Raw genomic sequence first — 20,957 nt, 5'->3', positions numbered from 1 at the left:
GGAAAGCAATGATGCTTATGCACGCTGATGCGATATCCATCCCCATTGATCCCCCTCCCTCTTAACAATTAACAATTTAATTCACTAACGCTATGGTTTATCAAAATAAAAAACTTATAGCACACTCTAAATTTTCTATATTTAAAAAGAAAAATACAGCTGCTCGAGCTTGGGATAAAGACTGATGAATATTCCTCTTTCCTCCAATTCCCCACCATAGTGGCTTTAAGGTTTGGTCCTTTTTTATCTTGTACTGACACCGAACCCTTCGAGGAGGATCATTGCTGGTGCATCAGTGTCTTCATCCATGAGAGGAAGAGCAGGATCCATCTACATATCTTTGATTTTTCTGTACCAAGGGCTGTCTTCCTGTCATTTTTGTGGCTGATGATTATTTGGCGAATCCCCGAATGCTTGGTATTTCATGCTTATTTATATTTGGAATTGAAGATATATGATGCTACCGACGATTGCTTCTAACAAAATCCTAAATTTGTGTTCATATTTGCTTGTCATCTGGTTTTTTTTTTTTATCTCTGATCTCCATTTGGAACACACTGAAGTTTCTTGAAATCGCTTTAGCTTTCGCTTTCGGCTTGATTGCAGATCGAAATACTGTGTTTCTGTTGCTCTTGTACCAGTATAGTATCTTCATACATTCAAGAGCTTAAAGGAAATTATATTGATCACAATGCTGGAAATTTCCACATGTACATTTCTTCAATTAGATCACAGAGCAAATGAACAAGAAAGTTCAAACTAGTCAATAACTCTAAGACTTGAATATTTTTTGCTTTCTGTAAGCACACTTACACCCTCATTTGGATTTCAATCTGTTCTTTGTCTATCTACGAACTCGAAACCATTCTTCTAGTTCAGTAAAACAATAGTTACAACTGATTTTGCCACCTTATTGTCGTTTACCAATCGATGTGAATATGAAAGAAAGGAAAACTAGAGGAAAATGATTTCCGCGCTGTCCTTTTCTCCCTCTTCAGTCCTCTTATTTCTAGCTGTTGGATTAATTAAATTCAAGGAGAATAAATGGGCAACAACAAAGAGATGATTGCGGAAGGAGAAAATGTGAGCGCGCGAATCATTTCCCAAACTAAAAATGGTTGCTAACTGTTGATCAGTGTTGACCTTCACAATTCACATGATGAGAGCTGCATATAGGAGTTGGTTCCAGGTATCAGGCAACCCGGGCAGGCACCAGTGGCTGCAGTCATTGCCCGAATGATCGCCACTATAAGTTGAGGGATGAGCATCCTTTCTCAACTGCGAGAGCGTTGTAATGTCGAGCAAGTAAACCGGGTTCTTAATCGTGCTTAGCACCTTATACACAACAGCAGCAGATGGAGGTGCCCCTGCTGGGTAGGTTGATCCCGACAACGGTCCAAGTTCTCCTGAGCAAGTCTTCTTTGGCGAATTCCATTCTTTTCCCCTGGTAATTCAATACAATAACAACGTTGTTAATTATGATTAAAGTTACATAATCACTGTTAATTATATCTGCTAGTGTGAGTTTTTACTTACTGATAATGTGTTGGAGAAATGCCCTGGAAGAAGACTTTGGTTCTTGAAGTATCAACATTTGAGTCAACCCATCTAGCCCATGTGGAAAGCCCCTTATAATATGCTGTCAAACGATCCATGTCTTTGTACAGTTTTGTCCCATCACGAAAATAATCAAATCTGCACAACACAAGCCATCCAAGACATAAAACATCAGATCAAATACAACATATGGTAAAAACAAAAGTTATGTTAATCTTAGTCGCCCATCCGCAATGGGCTATGAGCCATTGGTGCATCCTTGATCATTCACTTTCATTTTGGGACTTATAGTGCATAAGTGGCTCACATCCATCCACAATCCATAGCTCATTAATTTCAGCAGATATTGTGAGCCGTTAATGCATTGTACGACTCATAGTCATCCCTATATTGCCCACTTGCTCAAGTGTAGTGAGGTGTTATTGAACTGTGGGAAACCAATGACTAATAATCACTTAAAATTCATGAATGACTAGCAGCCACTCATAATTCACTCATAATTCACTCATCAATTCCCACCATGCATAAACAACTTAATAGTCACTTAGGTTCATCAACGATCAATAGTCACTCGCATTGGCGACTGAAAAAAAGGTAATGGGTTGAAACGTACGGCTGAGACTTGCCGGTGTGGGTCCACCAATGCCAAGAGTTGAAGATCAGGACGTCCATCCCTTTCCATGCATTTCCGGCGTTGATGGAGTTTAGGTTTAGCACACGGCCAACCTTTTCTCTGACTATATCTACAAGGTATGGTGTCCGGAACATAAACAAAGTCACTCCATAGTCCTGCACATAATAACACAATTATAATTGGGATTAAAATTAAAATTTGTATGCCTGGGACTTTGTAATAATTAAACCATTAATTAAATTAATTAAATCATAAAGGTGGTTATAATACTACAAGAAGCTACCCACATGCATGCTTTAATTAAATTTAAATAGTTTTCACGATCATATTATTTCAACAAGGACAAATTATAAATTAAATTTTTGAAACCCCATTGCAGAAAGATTATTGAACAAAGCGGTCCATCACAGGTTGGCTGGTTGTTCATCACAGCCTGTAAACCTTCATGGCTTTTAAAGATCTACGTGGAAATTAAACAATAATGTAGAAGAACATGAACAAAAAAAATACAAGAACATGATGAAAATTGAAGTCCTCATATAATTTTTTTTGTGGTGGGAGGGAGATCCCTCCTCTTTCTGACTTTCAGTTCTTTGCCTAGTTAATTCGAGGGTATGAAATTATGTCCAATGTCTAGCGAGTTATCCAACTCAAACAAAATGTGTCCGGAATTTCATCTGATTGCATTTTCTAGTTCACTTCTATGGTTTTCTATTTGCTTTTTCTCTTTAGATAGTGATTTTCAAACTTTCGTTTTTCCCTTTCCACTCTTTCCTTTGATTCTCTTTTGAGTTGCTTAATTTAAATGTTGGAGAAAAAAACGGAAGGAGTATGTGAAGAGAAATTGTCTGTACGAAAACCGTTTCCCTTTCTTTTTCTTTACCTAGTCATAAACCAAAGGGGAAAAATATAAATTTTATAACTTAGAGGACAATGAAGGGGGGGAAACAAAGGAGGACAAAGTCTGTCTTTTAACTTTTCTTTGTCTTCCCCACCCAACCCCACAACAATCTTTTATTGGTATCACCTATAGTTTGTTACAACAAGAACAACATCTACTAACCCATGTCTTTTCACTCCTTGCACACACTAAACCAACAAAACTTACGACAAATCGTCACTGTAAAAGTAATTTAAATCAATCATGAACCGTCAAAATTTTAAAAAATTACAATAATTCAAATCAATCAATTAAAGTTTTAAATTTTTAACACGGTAGTACGTAATTGGCTTACAAATGTCCAAGTTTCATCCTGAGTGCTATACAATTAAACAGATATATATATATATATATATATATGACGGAAAAATAATGAATACAACAGTGGAGAACAGCAGGGTACGGAAAACTAACCTTCCAAAAATATTATAAAATCGTAAAAAAGAGCACAACATATTGGAAAAAGAGACAAAGGGTCCAAGAGAAAAATATAATAATAATAAGGGAAGACAAATAATTACAAAGAGACAAACATGCACAGAGAGAGAGAGAGAGAGAGAGAGAGAAAAGTGTGAAAAATCTCTCACCTCAAAGCTCACAGAATAGGCTTTTTTGAAGGTGGTCTTGGCATTTGGCACCGACGCATGTATCATACAAGACAATGATTCCCACATGTTTAGACTCAGTGAGTCGCCCACGAACATTATCTTTTTTCCCCTCCACCTCCTCAGAAAATCCACCCCATCAAACCTGTTTCAACAATAATAATAATTACACAACTAATATTATTGTTTAAGCAAGGCTTGGGTATTGGTTAGGAGGGCTAAAATAACCATCCGTGATTTGGTGGTGGTATTGAAGCGTTAATAACAGATTCCGGTTGTATTAGAGCGATAATTTTACGAAAATGATATCAAAAGGTCGTCATGCATAGAGAATTTCTGATACCCACCAAACGTAGCATCAATGTGTACCTGGGCAAGTTACAGGAGTCAGGCTTCCAGGCATACTTGAGGAACTGCTTGTCAGGTCTGCCATACTTGATGCAATCAAACTCAGGATCTATGAAGGGACAGCTGGCGGAATCATAGAGCGGGTAAGAAGCATCAAAAACCCAATTGCCTTGGAACAAATTGCAGCCGCTCACTTGCTTCCTGTGGACTCTCAAGCTGATGCCATGGCTGTGTTCTGCTGCTTCTGCTTCCTCTGAGAAGAAGACCAGAACTTGAAGAGCTACAAGGCACAGCAGAGCTTGGAGCTTGAAACCCATTTGGGATTTTGAGAGAGAATGAAATGTGGGATGTGGGGTTTTATAGTAAAATTTCAGACTTTAGGAAGGAGGGGTTTGGCTTCGGCTGTTCACATGGCTAGAGTTAGAGCCAGAGGATGTCAAATATTGAAGTTGATTGATATTCTTTTATGCAAAAGTATTTTACTTGACTGGCATAGCAGATTCACACAATGTGTCGGTTATAACTTATAATCATATATCAAACTCAATTACTAATATTTTAAGTTATTGTACAATATTGCAAATATTATACATCAATACCATCTATCTATGTAAGTTAACTTGAGACCATAAATAGAAAAATATATCACTAGAGTGTAGGTTGGTAATTTTTGCACGACCCAATGACCCGACATGAGATTTACAAAACTAACAGATTTTGAGTCAATCTCATTAAATGACTCGAGTCGTTATTAGGTCATACGTTAACAATCTGTTAACGAGTGAGGTCGTTATCAAATCACCCATTTAAAACTCTGTTAAGATATCGTTTGTAGATTTAGATATTAAGCATTATAATTTTTTGCATGACTCATCAACCAGACATGACTATTAAAGATCAAGTCGTTATCGAATCACCTGATAATAACATGTTAAGATAACGAATTTGATACGACATCATTAAAATAGGACACGACAAATACGAGTCTATTGCCAAACCTACTAAAATCCAAAAATCTCATTATACACTCCTCAAAAGTGTATTTTTGTTTCAAAATATAAAAAGTTTGGAATGTAGAATAAGATTTTTAAAATGCCAATAACAATTCTTAATTTTTTTATGTTATTTATTTTTATTTCTGAGATGAGTTGGGAAAAAGTTTGGAAGGATTCGAAAATAGTGGGTTTGGAGGGTGGAATGGGTAGAGTATTTTAATAGGGGAATCGTTGGAATAAGAAAAGTATCTTGAACATCCGATCGGTGATTGGTCTGCATGGTCACGGACTCACGGGCATGAAAACCCGTGTAATGTCACTGTGTGCTGTGCGTACTCTGAACATTGCAAAATTGACCATCACATGGTTAAAAATCATTGTAGCTCTATTAAATATGTAATATATTTTTGTCAATTTGCGTGCGTGTTAAGGAGATCCTCGTACATTGAACTGTATAGTTTCAAATGGCTACGGGAGTGTATTTAATTGAGATTTTAAAAGATTTTAATTATTTTAATGAATATAGAGATATTCAATCAGAATTTTAAGTGATTATCTGAAATTTAATGTGTATTCAATCAAGATTTTAAGATAGTTTATTAAAATCCTTATAAATTTTGATGTATTCAATTAGAATTTTAAAGAAGTTTATAACATTTCAGATGTATTCAGTTAGAATTTGATTTTAAAGAATTTCAAAAAGTTGAGGAAATGGAGAGATTTTGTAGTGTATTTTAAACATCCACAAATCTTACATCTTATCATGAGATTTCAAGAGAATTGAATCAAAATTTTACATGGAATCTCTCCAAATCAATTAAATTTCATAAAAATCAATGGATTTATAAATCTATTAAAATCTCTCGAATTCCCAATTGAATACACCCCCTACGTCTCTCATTACGTGATTAATATTATATTAATTAGTATATTTTCGATTACATTCTATAACTTTTTGCTCTTAAGAGTATTCTTTCTTATACTCTCAATTATACAAGAGAAATGATTTACACATATCTATTTACCCCTTTTGAACATTCTTATTAATTCTTGTTTATTAAAGTAAAAATTACTTAAATCTAAATTAAGATTATAGTTTGCTAAGTATTCGCCACAATTTTTTTTCCCGATATCATGTCAAAGATCATATTGCCAAGATCTTAAAAGCAGCTGTCGACATGCTAAAACAAGGAGGCCAAAATAATGATTATCGCCAGCAGGAAGAGAATTTGATCAAAAGTTAAATTTTAGAATGTGGAATTGATTAGAAGTAATAGGGTGTTTATTTATGAGGGTAAAATCAAATGATATAAATTTCAATTATGGGAGGAAATAAGGGGATTAATCAAATTAACCATACAATAGCATAAACGGCATGATGAAATAATTGAGGATACCTGACAAATAACATGTTGAGGGAGAGAAATGTGGAAATATTTTTTATATTAATTAATTTTATTTTTTTATCAAATATAAGTAAGGGCACAATTGAAAGATTGTTGAAATAGGTTATGTTGGGTCGTTGGTAGCAAACAGAATCCCATTTAATTGAAATAAAACAAATTTATGGCAAGTTAAAATAAATTTATTTCTAATGCAGCTTGATATGGATTTATCTAAGCTTGAGATAATAGTGTGTTTGCTTATACAACGTATTTTTTCTATTAATTTCTCAGTCCTTCTAGTTGGGTGGGCACTGTCAGTCTTTCGACTAGATATCCCCCTAAAAACCGTACATGCAAATCTTCCCGCATGTGGCTCTCACTATTCGAGGGGGCCTAGCCCAGCAATCGTTCACAAATCTCGTAGTGAAATTGATACTGCTCGACCACAAAAGCTAACTCGCGTGTAGACAACGATGTCTGTCGTATCGTTGACTCTATTTATTCATAAAATTTATTTTTTTTACATTTTTTATATAAGCTTACTCCCTCTCTTTCTAAGAATTTGTTAATGCAAAAAGAAAAACCAAATCTAAAAGGAGCCAACTTCTTTACTTGATATTTTAGATTTGGTTTTTCTTTTTGCATGAAAGAATATGTTATATAAGCACTCGACACTATTATCTCACTAAAATATGAACCACAAAGGTTACAATCTTAAGCTTAGATAAATCCAAATTCTACAGCATCAGAAATAAATTTTTTCTAGTCCCTAGTTAGAGAATTTTGTATAAATTACAAAATTCAAAGGTCGATAACTCTTTGCTGGAGAACCTTAAATTCTTCGATGAATTTAAGCACAAGAGGAATATTGGAAAATTGAAACAACCAAAGGGAGTGAAACAAAAGGGTGGGCTCCACTTGCTGGTCTAGTCATATTGCCCTTAGCATTAGGTAATCCATTTCACTACTGGGTTTGATTTAACTGTTTTGGACTTTTCACCAAAAGTTAAGAAAAATATCAGGTAGCTCTTGGTAGCCAGGCCCACCACAACACTTTGGTTCTGCGTTTGTGGCCCAGATTTCAAAACATTCTGTTCTAAAAAAGGTGTTTTAGCCCCATTTCCCAAGCTTGGGCCCACCTTAGGTTGGTCCCATGACCCCACAACTCAATTTCTCATGCCATGACATGCAGTAGGTAAATAGTCCATTGTGGAATCTCTTGGAAGGTGCTTGCAAAAGCTCTCTCTAAAATCCTCCATTAATAAGAGTGCTTCAAAACTAAATTCTTCATCCATGGAATCTCATTACTTAAATAATCAACCTCTAAATTCTTTATTCAGAGGGAATTTTTTCGTGTCTATCTATTTCGTTTTTCCGATTTTATATCATTTTGCGTCTTATTCTGTGACTCGAGAGATTTCTTTTTGTTATGGATGACAATCTTGTCGTGTTTCAAGTTTATTGGAATCTTCATTTTGAAATGATGTGATGATGATAGACTTGGTCATGGTGATGTCTTGGTCCTTCCAACAATCATTAACGTTATCCTGAGTAGGTGATGAATAGCAGCACTAACCAATAACAAATGGGAGAAAAGAAATGGCACTCTCACACGATTAGTGGATTAGAATTGGTTGCCATTGGAAGTTGAAAGAGCTCTCTGTGGTGGGTTCCTAGCTTGAGAAAGTTGAAGATGAAATGCAAGAAAAGGTCTTGGTATGATTAGAAAATGGATTTTCAGAACCTTCATGGTCATTGCTGGACTAGTACCTTCAATCTCACTCAACAAAAACATGTCTCCAATCACATATTTAATGATGAAAACGGGTATAGGTGGGGGCTTTGTGTCTCTCATCTTTGATTTGTTCTGTGTCTTAAGAATTTAAACCAAGAAATTTCAAATGTTCATCTCAAAATGGTTAACCCCTCAACCGACTTGGCAAGTAGCAATCTTTGCATAATTACATGCCACTTATGATGCAATACCTATCCATCAAGACAAAGTCGTGTCCACTGACTATGATACGTATCCGAAGAGTACCTGAAAGTATTAGGAAAGTATGATCGGATACGATACTTTCCTAATACTTTCAGGTACTCTTCGGATACGTATCATAGTCAGTGGACACGACTTTGTCTTGATGGATACTTGTGTCCCACGTTTAGGATACACGTATCCATCTTTAAGGATACATTCACTTTCAAAATAAGATAATGAGGAATTGAAAATGAATAGGAGACAAGTATAATTGAAAATTGATGACTACAAAGAGCTTCTCTCTAATTAAAACCATAAATGTGACTCTCACACTTCTTCTATTGAATATAAAGAGGATTAGATTTTCAACTTTGCTTCTCTAACAACTCAAATGAATTTAGAATTATAATTTGAATGATGAATCATTGTTTCAAATAGTATATTTAATTGCTATATATATTTTTATTTGCCGTATCTATGATGTATCGTATCTTAATTTTTAGAGTTTTTTCATATTGTCGTGCCGTGTCGTGTCGTGTCGTGTCGTATTCATATTTGTATCCATACTTCGTAGATACCACTTAAAAAGAAGATTAATGTTATCATACTCTCTTATAAGAAAGCTCAAGTAACAGTTGTAGACACCTGAATTTCACTTGAAAATTCTAGAAGTCATCTTCGCACTCTCTATTCTCGTATCACACTCTTCTTATTGTTTATTTTTTAAAAATTGAATGAATCAAATAGAAAAGAAGGGACGCAAATAAGGAGAGAAATGCATAAGGGGAAATTGGAAGTGTGAAAATCATTACCTTAAAAAAATTTATGTTGTAGTTTGAGTCTGTTTTAAAACAATAAAAAAGAAACGTTACAGATACTAGGAAGTCTCACTTGATTGAATTTGCTTTTGAGATAATGTAAATAACATTTCTCAATTAGAAGAGTGCAAGACACCCTTTTGAACGGATGTTGTAGAATTGAGTGAGAGAGCGAGAGAGATCATGGATTTGTATAGTTGGCTTGCACAACTTGTGCTAGGGGACCCCTACTACCAGCAGTCTTTCATGACCAAGGTATTGCTTGCAAACTCCCATTTTACATTGATTAACAATTTAACACATTCTTTTTGTGCGTTAATTGTGGATAAGAATCATTAATTAGACAAGTTGATCCAAGATAACTGAATCGAAAAAATTGAACCGAAATTGGACTGAACTGAGAAAAATCAAAGAAAACTAAACCAAACAGTAATTTCGGTTTTGATAAAAAAATCAAACCGAATGAACCAAACCCACCCTACTATATGCTATTTTGCATAGTTTCATTATCCAAAGATATACGAAGACACATACATAAAACCAACCATTCTTTTTTGTTTGAATAAAACCAACCATTTTTCAAACCATCACATATACATTGTATTATAATATAAGTGATTAGATAGAACATTGTATGACGATGTTACGGTCACACTTACTTTCATGGCCCGACATAGAAGGTGGTATATAGTGGGTGAGAACCAATGAACTAGTACAGAGAGGATCAAACTGTGGCCAACGTAGAAGGTGGTTTAGGGTTGGCAACAAGTTAGGCAAACGAACAAATGGAGTCCCACTTGATTTCCTTTTCATATAACTTTGTTTTGCCCGTCCCACATGCGGAACTTGGAGCCTGCATTTGCTTGGCTTCCACTTCAAGTAGTGGAAGACATTGGGAGACCTCTGTGGCAGCTAGAGGGTTTATGTCTCAGTTGGAAGGAATGGTGGATGCCCATGTTGCAAAACCACACCCACCATTTTTGTATCATAATATATGGAATTTTGACATTGACCTCTCTCTCTGAGTCTCTTAAACTAAAGCAAATAATTGAGTATCAAATATCGCATTATGCACTCTAATCTAGTGATTAGGTAAATATATAGCTCATCTAAGTTTTCCTCAATCAAGAAAGGTCTCCTATCCTTAATTTAGTAGTTTGCCTTATCCACATTTGTTAATTTAATGGTTAGTACCTACTGATTCTGTTTGTCATATCCCACTCTTTTTGGAAATTTTGTGATGTGATTCATTTTTACAATTCCACTTTTTCTTTTTGCACTCTTTCTCTTGTTTCTGTCTGGCAATTAGTAAGTTGATTTATTGCAAACTTGTAACTTTACTGCATCCTTCAACTAAATAATTTATAGGGAATAAATTGTGGTTCATATATTGTTTAGTTTCCCCAAGTTTTTTTATATATATTTCTCCAGTCTAATACGCAACATAAAAGTGCCCACCGGTTTGACGTGGCATAAAGCAATGTTTATTAGAACATTGTATGTCACAAACAGAATTCACCTTCACTTTTACGTAAGAAGTTTTAGGTTTGAATCTCATAACTGACGAATTTAATACTAATTTATTTCTCACTCATTGGTGTAAAAATATTATTTGTATAAAAAAAAATCCCCTAACAACTGCTTTAATACATTTTGTAGGCCTAACCCATAAACTTGTGATTTATCCAAAACTTTAAACTTTGAAGCCCAAAAAGGCTAGCACAAATACAAATAGGCAGAAAAGAAAAAAAAGAAAAAAATGGAGATGCAGGGGATCGAACCCTGTACCTCCCGCATGCAAAGCGGGCGCTCTACCATTTGAGCTACATCCCCATTCGATTATTTGAACCCAAATAGACTAATAAGTAGATTATTAAATTCGGTAGGCCAGATAGAGAAGTGTAATGGGCCGGTCCAGCCCAGTGCATTTGAAGTATGGATAATCCGGTCTGACTCGAAGGGTCCAAACCAAAATCTGCAGACGGTGGATTGGATAAGGCGGGGGCACAGAAACCTCATCTTCTTCTTCTTCTTCCTCTTTGGCGATAACAAAACACAGAAAGAAAGAAGAAAGCAGAACTACAACAACTGCAGAAGAAGGCAAAAGGAATAATGGCTTCAGTTTCAGCAATGTCGTGGTCGCCGTACCTTTCCACTCGAGCCTCCACACCCTGTGCTTCTCTCACATTCCTCACCGGCTCCACAACTAGGAAGAGCTCCGTGTCTCTCAGCGGTGGCGCCGCCGCCGCGCGTTCCCGGTTGCTTCACTGCTCGTTCATCTCCTCCTCCTCTATCGCTTCCACTTCCGCCTTCTCAGGTAATTTACCTTCAATCGTTTTACTGTTACTCTGGATAAAAAAATGGATGGTCGAAGTATTATTACTGTTTTTTTGGGTGATTTTGGGAAATGTGTGTTTGTTCTTTTTTTCCCAAGATGGTGAATTTATGCTTTTTCATTGAAATTTGTCTCTAAGTTGAAATGTAGGGTTTTTTGTGGCTTAAATTTTGGTTGGTTTTATTTTTGTTGATTCATTTGGGTTGAATTTGATAAGCTAATAGGTTGTACATTCACATTCCACTGTTTACTTGAATTCTGTTCAGTATTTTGTTTGGTTAGGTACCCTAGCTTCATGAAAGTAAATTTCTTGCTTACGATTTCCCTAGTTTTAGCAACGTAAGTACTTCGATTGCCAATCACAAGATGCTTTACAGTTTACAGCGTAGTGAATAGGAGATTGAATTGGTTAGCTAGGTACTTGATATGTGTTGTTTAGAGCAATGCGAGTTCTTTGTCGGTCGCAGGATGCCGATACTTCCATGGTAATGAAACAAGTTGGCGTCTTTATTTGGTTTCTGAGAATTAAGCTGAAGGGCTCGTTAAAGGATGTTGATTCAGGCCTTGAATTGATTAGAACTTGGTTTTTTGATTTGAAGGTTTATCTTTGGGTTTGGATTTGAGCTCCAGTGTTGGGGTTGGAAGAAGAAGAGGCTCTGGCTTAGTGGTGAGGGCCGGGAAGGCTGCCCTGTGTCTAACCAAGAGAAGTAGGTCCAGGAAATCCTTGGCTCGAACTCATGGATTCCGTAGGCGCATGAGAACAACCGGCGGGAGAGCAATGATGAAGCGCCGACGTGCTAAGGGGCGGAAGGTCCTCTGCACGAAGAGCAATCCCAGCAGTGGAAAACGTGCCTGATTGTGCCTTTTTCGTATTCAGTTTATTAGGTAAGTGCAGTGGTATGTAATGTAATGTAATGATATCTAACAGCCTATTCTTGTGAACAATGGCAGAATTTCATACTTAATTTCTCATGATACCTTCTGTGTTGTTCAAGAACTCATTGTCGGTTATCCATCTTAGGGGTGGTTTGGGAGTGAGGTGTTTAAAAAAAAAGCACCTATGAAAAAAAGCTGTCAGGGTTTTAGGTGTTTGGTAAACTAAAAAAAAAGGGCTTATTTTGGAAGCTGCTGTGAGAATAAGCTGAAATCAAAGGAAAAAGCTGAAGCTGCTATTTGCAGCTTTGGAAAACTGGTTTTTTTTCAAAGCACACGGAGCTACAGTGCTCCTTTAATGAAAAGACCCACTATCAGACTACTTTTTTTTCGAAAAGCACTTTTACAAAAAAATTTACCAAACACTCTGCTGATTTATTTCACAGCAGCTTATTCTCACAGCACAACCGTTTATTCTCACCGCAGTTTTTTTTCAAAGCGCAACAATACCAAACTAGCCCTTAATAAAACTGAAAGGCTCGTCAGGGAGACACAGCCTTCAAGAGGTCGTTTTCACTGTGGAAGGCACGTTCCATAACCTGTTATCTGGGAAGCAAGCTCGTTTTCGATGTTAGAATTGCTACTTGCTCCTCTGTTTCGCTTTTTATATTCAAAGGCATAATTCATCAAATCGCCGTTGCAGCTGGGGTTATGAATTTAGTCAAAAGTAAGTAAGCGGGGTATGAAAATTCGTTCTTTGGATTTGAAATTCCAAGTTAACAATGGTAAGTCAATGCAGTTGCCCTCCAACTAGCAGTCATAGTGGTCTTGGGGTAATTAAGTGTCCTTTTTAAAACTAGTTCTCTTGAGGTTTGCCGATCTTCTAAATTAATTTTATGCTCGACTGCTTGATAAAAAGTGCTCTAATGCATTTCAAGTTTCAACTTCATCAAGTGCAAGAGCTACATGAAATTTCAATTAAAATCCAGAGAATTGAGGTATTTTGAGATAAAATTCGACATCAAAATTAGTAGAAAATTAGATCTACGCACATAATTATGCTCTATTCGAAAAAGTGAACTTAAATCCGTCTTTAGTTATGCCAATTAGATACAAAGTACAAGCACTTTTGGATCGGCACGCTTAATTATACCCTGTATAGGTGTAGCCGAGAAGACCAATCTATACTTGGGTAGGAAGCCATTGTAGCAAGGCCACAAAGACCTCCAGGAGGACCAGCATCTCCTGAGAATTCTCATGTAGCCAACGATGGTGACACCGTGGTTTGGGACTATCCCACAACCTTTTACGCTGTGAAGACCCAGCTTTTGTAAAACCTGAAGTCTGGCCAGGTGACATGAATGCCAATTGAGACAGGTTGCATAGACATGGGCTTCAATAGATCGCTTCCGCTGTTGCGAAGGCACTATTTGCTACCAGTTATCCGGGCACTGGCAGCATGCCAGTTTAAGTTGTTATTGTCACAGCTTCCCTCAGTAGCCTGGTACGTGTAATCTCTTCGCTTGCGATTCAACGATTTTCTAGTATGTATTTAAAGGCAGACTCCATATAACCACCACGGAAGCCCTTGTTTCCATAAAATCTGCTACAGTCCACAAGTTGCTGCTCGGATAGGGAGATCAACTGACCTGTTTTGGTTTGGACAATTCCTTCCAAAGCTGCCACTGGAGAGAATGCCCAGCAAGAGTCTACAGTATATAACAACATTATTTTCAATACATACTACAAAATTGAGAAATCGTGATGCGTTCAAGAAAAAATAATATAATTCTATAGTACTTGATACATCGTCAGTATCTGATATGGTCAAAGATCGATAAAGTAAGGACCAAATATCGACAGTATGCTAGTTTAGGTAAGGATAAAAACATTAACCAACGACTGTAACACCATGGTCGAGATAAAATCCACAATCTCCAGAGAATACCCCACCAGAGTACTGTTTAAATTGTATTCCTCCGCTTGCAATAGCAGCTGATACCGGCTGCATAGAGACCGCTTTCTGCAATTCCTCCTAGCTATTATATGGTATACAGGTTCATAGTCAGTGATGTAGGCAACACTGTCCTTTGTCATCTCCATGTCACAAGTTTCATTCATTGTTATGTATTGGTAATTTATTTCGCGGGTAATACCGTTTGACTATTTTGCAAACAAAGGCATCGGTCATGCTACCAGTTATGCAAGCTTGATTTACGCCCTTTTTGGAACAGTCCACTAGTTGCTGCTCCAACATTGAGATCATTTTACCAGTTTTGATTTGTATAATCCCCTCAGCAGCTCCCACTGCTGTAAAATGCCCAGCAACTTCCTGTAGATGCTGACAAATAATATTCATGTGCTTATTGATTATAAATTATTTTGGTATTTGTGCGATCCATATATGCATTAAGTGAAAGGAACAAAAAGTAAGATCACATTACCACATAAACCTTCGTTTTTTACTGGTGTGACAGCTCCTTGGCTCGTCAGGGAGACAGAGCATTCAACAGGTCGTTCTCACTGTTGAAGCCAAATTTCCAGGAATATTTCTCAAGTTGATGACCACAGTTAACTTATTATCAATCAGTCTGGCCTGAATGCGATTCTTGTTTTGTTTTCTCCGGGGAGTTTTTACACAAAGAAGTTCGAATGACTCAATCAATCGATGACAACAGGTCCTTGTCTATTTGCCGGAGTTTCTGCCCTTTGGCTTTTAGTCGCCATGAATGGTACTGATGACTACAAGGTTCACAGTCTGCAGTCCTTAACTGCGTACCGTGTTCATAAGGAATTGCCGGCAGCTCGCCAAATTTGAACGTAAAAATTCCATTCCAGTCTGATGTTGATTATTGAAGTTGAAGTACTAACAATTGTACGCCAATGCAGTCATAGTTTTCAAGACGTAATTAAGTGTCCTTTTCAAAACAAATTGTCTTGAGGTTAGCAGATCTTCTATATTATTTTAAAGCTAAACAAATTGATAAAAAAGTGCTCTAACGTATATCCAGTTTCAACTTCATCAAGGGCAAGAACAATATGAAATTCCATACCTATATGAGAAGAAAATTAAATCTATGTACTTAATTATATTCTTTTAAAAAAAATTATGCCGCTTTAGTTTTTCCAATCAGATACAAAATACAAGCACTTTTTATCGACAAACATTTTTCAATATTAAGAAGAAAATTAAATCTACACACTTAATTATAGCTTGTATCGGTGAAGCCGTTAAGATCAATCTATAATCGGGTAGGAAGCCATTGTGGCAAGGCCACAAAGACCTCCAAGAGGACCAGCATCTCCTGAGAATTCTCATGTAGCCAACGATGACACTGTGGTTTGGGATTGTTAGTATCACATCTTCCCTTAGTAGCCTGGTACAGGTTTTCTGCTTCGCTTGCGATTCCTCGGCATCCTAGTATGTGTGTAAAGTCAGACTCCATATAACCACTACGGCAACCCTTGTTTCCATAAAATCTGCTACAGTACCCATGTTGCTGTTCAGACAATGAGATCAACTGACCTGTTCTGATTTGGGCAATTCCTTCCAAATCTGTCGCTACAGAGAATGCCCAGCAAGAGCCTACAGTATATAACACAACATTAATTTCTATACATACTACAAAATTGATAAATCTTGATGCGTTCAAGAAAAAAATAATGTAAGTCTATAGTACCTGATACATCGTCAATATTTGATATGATCAAATATCGATTAAACATGGACCAAAAATCAACCATATGCTAGTTTATGAATGAATAAAAATATTAAAATAAAAGCATTTAATGTTGATCTGTTACCACAGGGTCCTTGATGCTTTGGTTCCATGCATCCTCCAGTCGACGCTACGGGGAACATCGGAACGACTTAGGCTTTCATACTTAAAATATACATCTACGGATGAGGCCGGTTCAGCGGGATTTATGTATCCAGTACGTAGTTGGACAAATTCTTCATGGCTCAAATCAACAAATTCATTAAGTCCTAACTTGCAAGTCTTGTTCCCATCTATTGAAAGACCTCTGGTTACTTAGGGTTCCTCATGATTAGGGTTTCTCGGTATTATCTGGGTAATAGGGTTTGTGTCAACCCTATTAGTGTTTTACCTAGTTAATAGCCGTTTATTTTCTTCCTGCTCTTCTCAATTTGTATAAGGGTCTTTTCTTGATGTCAACTCCTTAATCCAAGGAGCTTAGTTATGTTCCCTATGCCGGCTGTTTAGCGTGATTCAAGGAGATTTGGGATAGGTAACTTGAGTGTTGAGTGTAGTTTGCAACTTACTCAAACTCTCCTATATATTTGTAACCTGTGTTTGCTCTCATTATGATTTCCATAATACAAAATCAGAAACTTCAAAAGTCAACATGGTATCAGAGCGGGCATCCTTCTGAACCTGTCTCTGTATATCTCAGTTGTTGTGATTTTCCTTCAGCAAAAATATGGTTGATGAGAATTCAGAGGATGAAAGCACCATTACTTCTCCTTCTGCTTGCATCTCTGAAATGGATATCAATCCAAATCAACGACTCAGGTCAGTGTTACTGAATGAGTTTAATTATTTGTCGTGGGCAAGAGCTGTTAGTCTTGCGCTTGGTGGAAGATCCAAACTTGGTTTCATCGATGGCAGTCATCCTGCTCCTGAAGTTACTTATCTAGAATATGGAGGGGGTCTTTGTAAAGATCAATTGGTCATGTCATGGTTGCTTAATTCCATGGAAATGAAGATTGTTGAAATCTACAGTTATTCCGAGTCATCTCTCACTCTCTGGACAACTGTGAAGGAGATGTATAGTAATCAAAACAACTCTGCACGCATCTTTCAACTTAAGAAGGATATCTCCAACATTCAACAAGAAGGTAAAACTTTTGCTCAACATCTTGGTTATCTAAGAAGCATATGGAATGAACTAGATGTCTACAGACCTCACACAACTGATCCCACGATGCTTCTTAAAAGAACTGAAGAAGATAAAAAATTTCAATTACTGTCTAGCTTGAGCTCAAAATATGAAGATTTGGGAAGTCATATACTCATGAATCCTGAGCTACCATCCTTCATTAGCATCTGTGCAACCATCCAATGTGAGAAATTGAGAAGAAAAGTCATGAACAGTGGTACAAAAACCAATGTGACTGAAGATAAGGCTTATCTGACAAATGAAAAAAGGTACAAAGGAAAAAACCCTCATCTGAAGTGCCTACATTGTGACAACATCGGGCATGAGAGAGATAAGTGTTGGATCTTGCATCCAGAGCTCAAGCCGAAGTTCATGAAGGATAAAACTGCATAGAAGACAAGTCGAGCATATCCTCGTGCTAACACTGCATCATCTTCATATATCAATAGTTCAGATCCATATGAACAGTTCATTGCAAATCCTGTTACTCATATAAATAAGTTTGCAGCCTATCTCCAACAAAAGAAGGGAAGAGAAGATCGAGCTGTTAACCATGAAGATGGAAGTGCCACTACATTGCTGGGCAAGTTTGCAGGTTTTTTGGCCGATGCTGATCGCTTACCTCAACAAGACATGAAAGGTATCGTGAATGCTTTCAAAATTGCTATTAAAATCAATGAGTTGCATGATTTTTTGGTTGTAGATTCAGGTGCCACATATAATATGACTAATCAAGTGTCAAAATTGCATAAATTTGAGAAACTTCATAAACCATGACATGTGTCTGTAGCTAATGGTGAAGGTGCTATGATTGTAGGAAAGGGAAAAATTCACTTGATATCAGACCAAATAGAATCTATGGCCTTATATGTTCCTTTATTTCCATTCCAACTTCTCTTAGTGGGAAAAATCACAAATTCCTTAAACTGTTTAGCCATTTTTTCACCAGAAAATGTCATTTTTTTAGGATTATGTTACCAAGAGGAAGATTGGTGAGGGGTTTTACCTAGATGGTCTCTATTACACATCGAAAAGCTCTTCCAGTGGATTCCAAGCCAAGTCTAAGTCCATTTATGCCTTCATTCAAGATCATTCCTAGTGGCACCAGCGACTAGCTCACCCTTCTCAACATGTTTTGTCAACCTTGTTTCCCGACTTAGGAAAATAGCAAATTCACTATGAAACTTGCCATATGTCAAAGGCAACTAGACTACCTCTAAGTTCATCTTTGTCTAGAGATTTTCATCTTTCATAACCTTTGTTGACTCATTTAAGATCCACTTGGTTATATTTGTTAAAATCAAAGAGTGAAGTGATGAAAGTGTTTAAGGACTTTCATAACCTTGTTAAAAATCATTTTTCCTCTCAAATCAAAACTCTAAATTCTGATAATGGCACCAAATACATGTTCCAAGTCATGACTCAATATTTGAGTAACAATGGCATCATGCATCAAACTAGTTGTGTTGGCACACCTTAACAAAATGGTATTGCCGAGAGAAAAAATTGAGATCTTCTTGAAAAAACTAGGGCCTTGATGTTCCAAATGAATGTACCAAAACGTTTTTGGTCTCAAAGTGTTATGGCAGCAGCTTACCTGATCAACAGCTTACCTAGCAGGGTTTTGGGGTTTAAATCACCAATGGAAATGGTCAAAAACAGAAAAGTGGACTTGTCACAACTTAAGGTCTTTGGATGCATTTGTTTTGTCCATGTTCAGCCCTTGCATCGAGATAAACTAGATCATAAGGCAACCAAATGTATTTTCCTTGGTTACTTGTCCACACAAAAAGGATACAAATGTTACAATCCACAACTTAAGAGATTAATTATTTCCAAGGATGTTAGATTTCATGAAACTAATCCTTATTATAGCAAATCTCTGGATAGTACAAGTTAAGGGGAGTGTTTCTTGGACCTTTTTCCATTGTTAAGGACCGAGATACTTGCCACTGAAGTTACTCAATCTAATGCAATGGTGCCTGCACATTACACAAAGTCCCTCACTGCAACTGACCAACCAGCTTCAAGTGATGACACCAATACTTCTGTTGAAGATGAATCTCTTCATAGCGTTGCATCTGAGGAATCTCCATACAGGTCTTATTTTACCATGCCTCGACGAAATCCCATTCATGAAAGACATCATCCAGCAAGACTGTAAGACTTTGTCACTTACAAGCCAAGGCATCCACTGTCCAACTATGTGTCTTATAAAAAAACTATCATCTAAATACACTGTTTTTCTTTGTAATGTATTTGAGCATGTTGAGTCTCAGTTGTTTCAAGAAGCAAATCAATCACAAGTTTGGCAGCAAGCTATGCAAGATGAACTGCATGCCCTTGATCAACATAAAACCTGGAGCATTGTGACACTGCCCAATGGAAAGAAGACAGTAGGTTGCATGTGGATATACAAGGTTAAATTCAACTCAGATGGGTCCATAGAAAGACACAAGGCAAGATTAGTGGCTCGTGGCTTCACTTAAACATTTCATGTGGACTGCAAGGAAACCTTTGCTTCTGTTGCAAAGATGAACTCAGTGAGAGTACTCATTTCAGTTGCTGTTAACAAAGGGTGGCCTATGTATCAAATGGATGTAAAGAACACCTTTTTACATGGTGATCTTGAAGAAGAAGTCTACATGAGATTACCCTCAGGTCATCCTCAAAGTCATGAACCTAATGTTGTGTGTAAATTGCATAAATCAATTTATGGTCTTAAACAGTCACCGAGAGTTTGGTATGCCAAGCTCGGTTCAGTCCTTACAACTGTTGGTTGTAAAAGAAGCAATGCAGACTCCTCACTATTCGTGCGCACAAGAACTGCTGGGAAAGTGGTAGTCCTTGTATATGTAGATGATTTGATTATTACAGGAGACAACCCTGAAGAAATAAAAGCGCTCAAACATTCACTACAACAACGTTTGCAATCAAAGATCTTGGAATACTAAGATATTTTCTTGGCATAGAAATGGCAACCTCTCACAAGGATTTCTTTCTTTGCTAGCGGAAATATATTCTGGACCTTCTCAAGGAAGCAAAGATGAGTGATGCTAAACATGTCCATACACCTCTTGACATTAAGCTCAAACTCAGCTTGGATGGGTAACCACTTCCAAACATAAGCTATTATCAGCGACTTGTTGGTAAGTTGATATATTTGAGTATTACAAGGCCTAACATAGCCTATTCAGTAAGTAATGCTAGCCAATTTATGCACTTTCCCATGATGGAGCATTTTAATCTTGTCAAAAAAATTCTTCAGTACCTAAAAGGTTCAGTGGGTCATGGCATAATCATGAAGAAGAATGAGAACACTCAGATCACATGTTATTGTGATGCTGATTGGGCTGGTAACTATAATGATAGTAAGTCTACAGCAGGGTATTGCACATTTGTAGGAGGCAACCTTGTTACATGGAAAAGTAAAAAGCAAGCAGTTGTTGCAAGATCAAGTGTTAAGGCTGAATATCGAGCCATGGCATCTACTGCGTGTGAACTAATATGGGTGAAAGGTCTATTATGTGACTTAGGTGTCTTCACTCCACAATCCATGTCTCTTTTATGTGACAACTAGGCAGCAA

The 20,957-nt window shown here is 36.9% G+C and overlaps 2 protein-coding genes and 1 non-coding gene across 3 annotated transcripts; 1 reads left to right on the top strand and 2 right to left on the bottom strand.

Moving 5' to 3' along the window:
- Window positions 1-664: 664 nt before the first annotated feature.
- LOC103434866 (protein trichome birefringence-like 38) lies at window positions 665-4,716 on the bottom strand. Its single transcript, XM_008373231.4, has 5 exons — window positions 4,106-4,716; window positions 3,719-3,881; window positions 2,171-2,346; window positions 1,537-1,695; window positions 665-1,444 (listed from the first exon to the last, which is right to left on the bottom strand). The coding sequence occupies exons 1-5, from the start codon at window positions 4,399-4,401 to the stop codon at window positions 1,153-1,155; spliced, it is 1,086 nt and encodes a 361-aa protein (XP_008371453.1). The 5' UTR covers window positions 4,402-4,716; the 3' UTR covers window positions 665-1,152.
- A 6,304-nt stretch (window positions 4,717-11,020) lies between these two features.
- TRNAA-UGC (transfer RNA alanine (anticodon UGC)) lies at window positions 11,021-11,093 on the bottom strand. Its single transcript has one exon. It is a non-coding gene; the product is annotated as a tRNA-Ala (tRNA).
- Window positions 11,094-11,216: 123 nt separating this feature from the next.
- Window positions 11,217-12,572, top strand: LOC103434865 (large ribosomal subunit protein bL34c). The gene is made up of 2 exons (XM_008373230.4): window positions 11,217-11,577; window positions 12,195-12,572. Exons 1-2 carry the CDS (start codon window positions 11,373-11,375, stop codon window positions 12,449-12,451), a joined length of 462 nt encoding a protein of 153 aa, XP_008371452.3. The 5' UTR covers window positions 11,217-11,372; the 3' UTR covers window positions 12,452-12,572.
- The last annotated feature ends 8,385 nt before the right edge of the window (window positions 12,573-20,957 follow it).

This window comes from Malus domestica, chromosome 05 (genome assembly GCF_042453785.1).
Source record: "Malus domestica chromosome 05, GDT2T_hap1".
In the NCBI taxonomy this organism is placed as follows: Eukaryota; Viridiplantae; Streptophyta; class Magnoliopsida; order Rosales; family Rosaceae; genus Malus; species Malus domestica.
The sequence above is the reverse complement of the archived record's forward strand: the minus strand, read 5'-3'. Positions and strand labels throughout refer to the sequence as shown.

What these genes read in the sequence shown, in the direction of transcription:
- LOC103434866 (XM_008373231.4), bottom strand. Translation starts at nt 4,401, where the DNA reads ATGGGTTTCAAGCTCCAAGCTCTGCTGTGCCTTGTAGCTCTTCAAGTT. An exon ending in GACTCCTGTAACTTGCCCAG is followed by an intron (nt 3,882 to 4,105) that starts GTACACATTGAT and finishes TTGTTGAAACAG; the next exon opens with GTTTGATGGGGTGGATTTTC. An exon ending in ATTTCTCCAACACATTATCA is followed by an intron (nt 1,445 to 1,536) that starts GTAAGTAAAAAC and finishes TTGAATTACCAG; the next exon opens with GGGAAAAGAATGGAATTCGC.
- LOC103434865 (XM_008373230.4), top strand. Translation starts at nt 11,373, where the DNA reads ATGGCTTCAGTTTCAGCAATGTCGTGGTCGCCGTACCTTTCCACTCGA. An exon ending in TTCCACTTCCGCCTTCTCAG is followed by an intron (nt 11,578 to 12,194) that starts GTAATTTACCTT and finishes TTTGATTTGAAG; the next exon opens with GTTTATCTTTGGGTTTGGAT.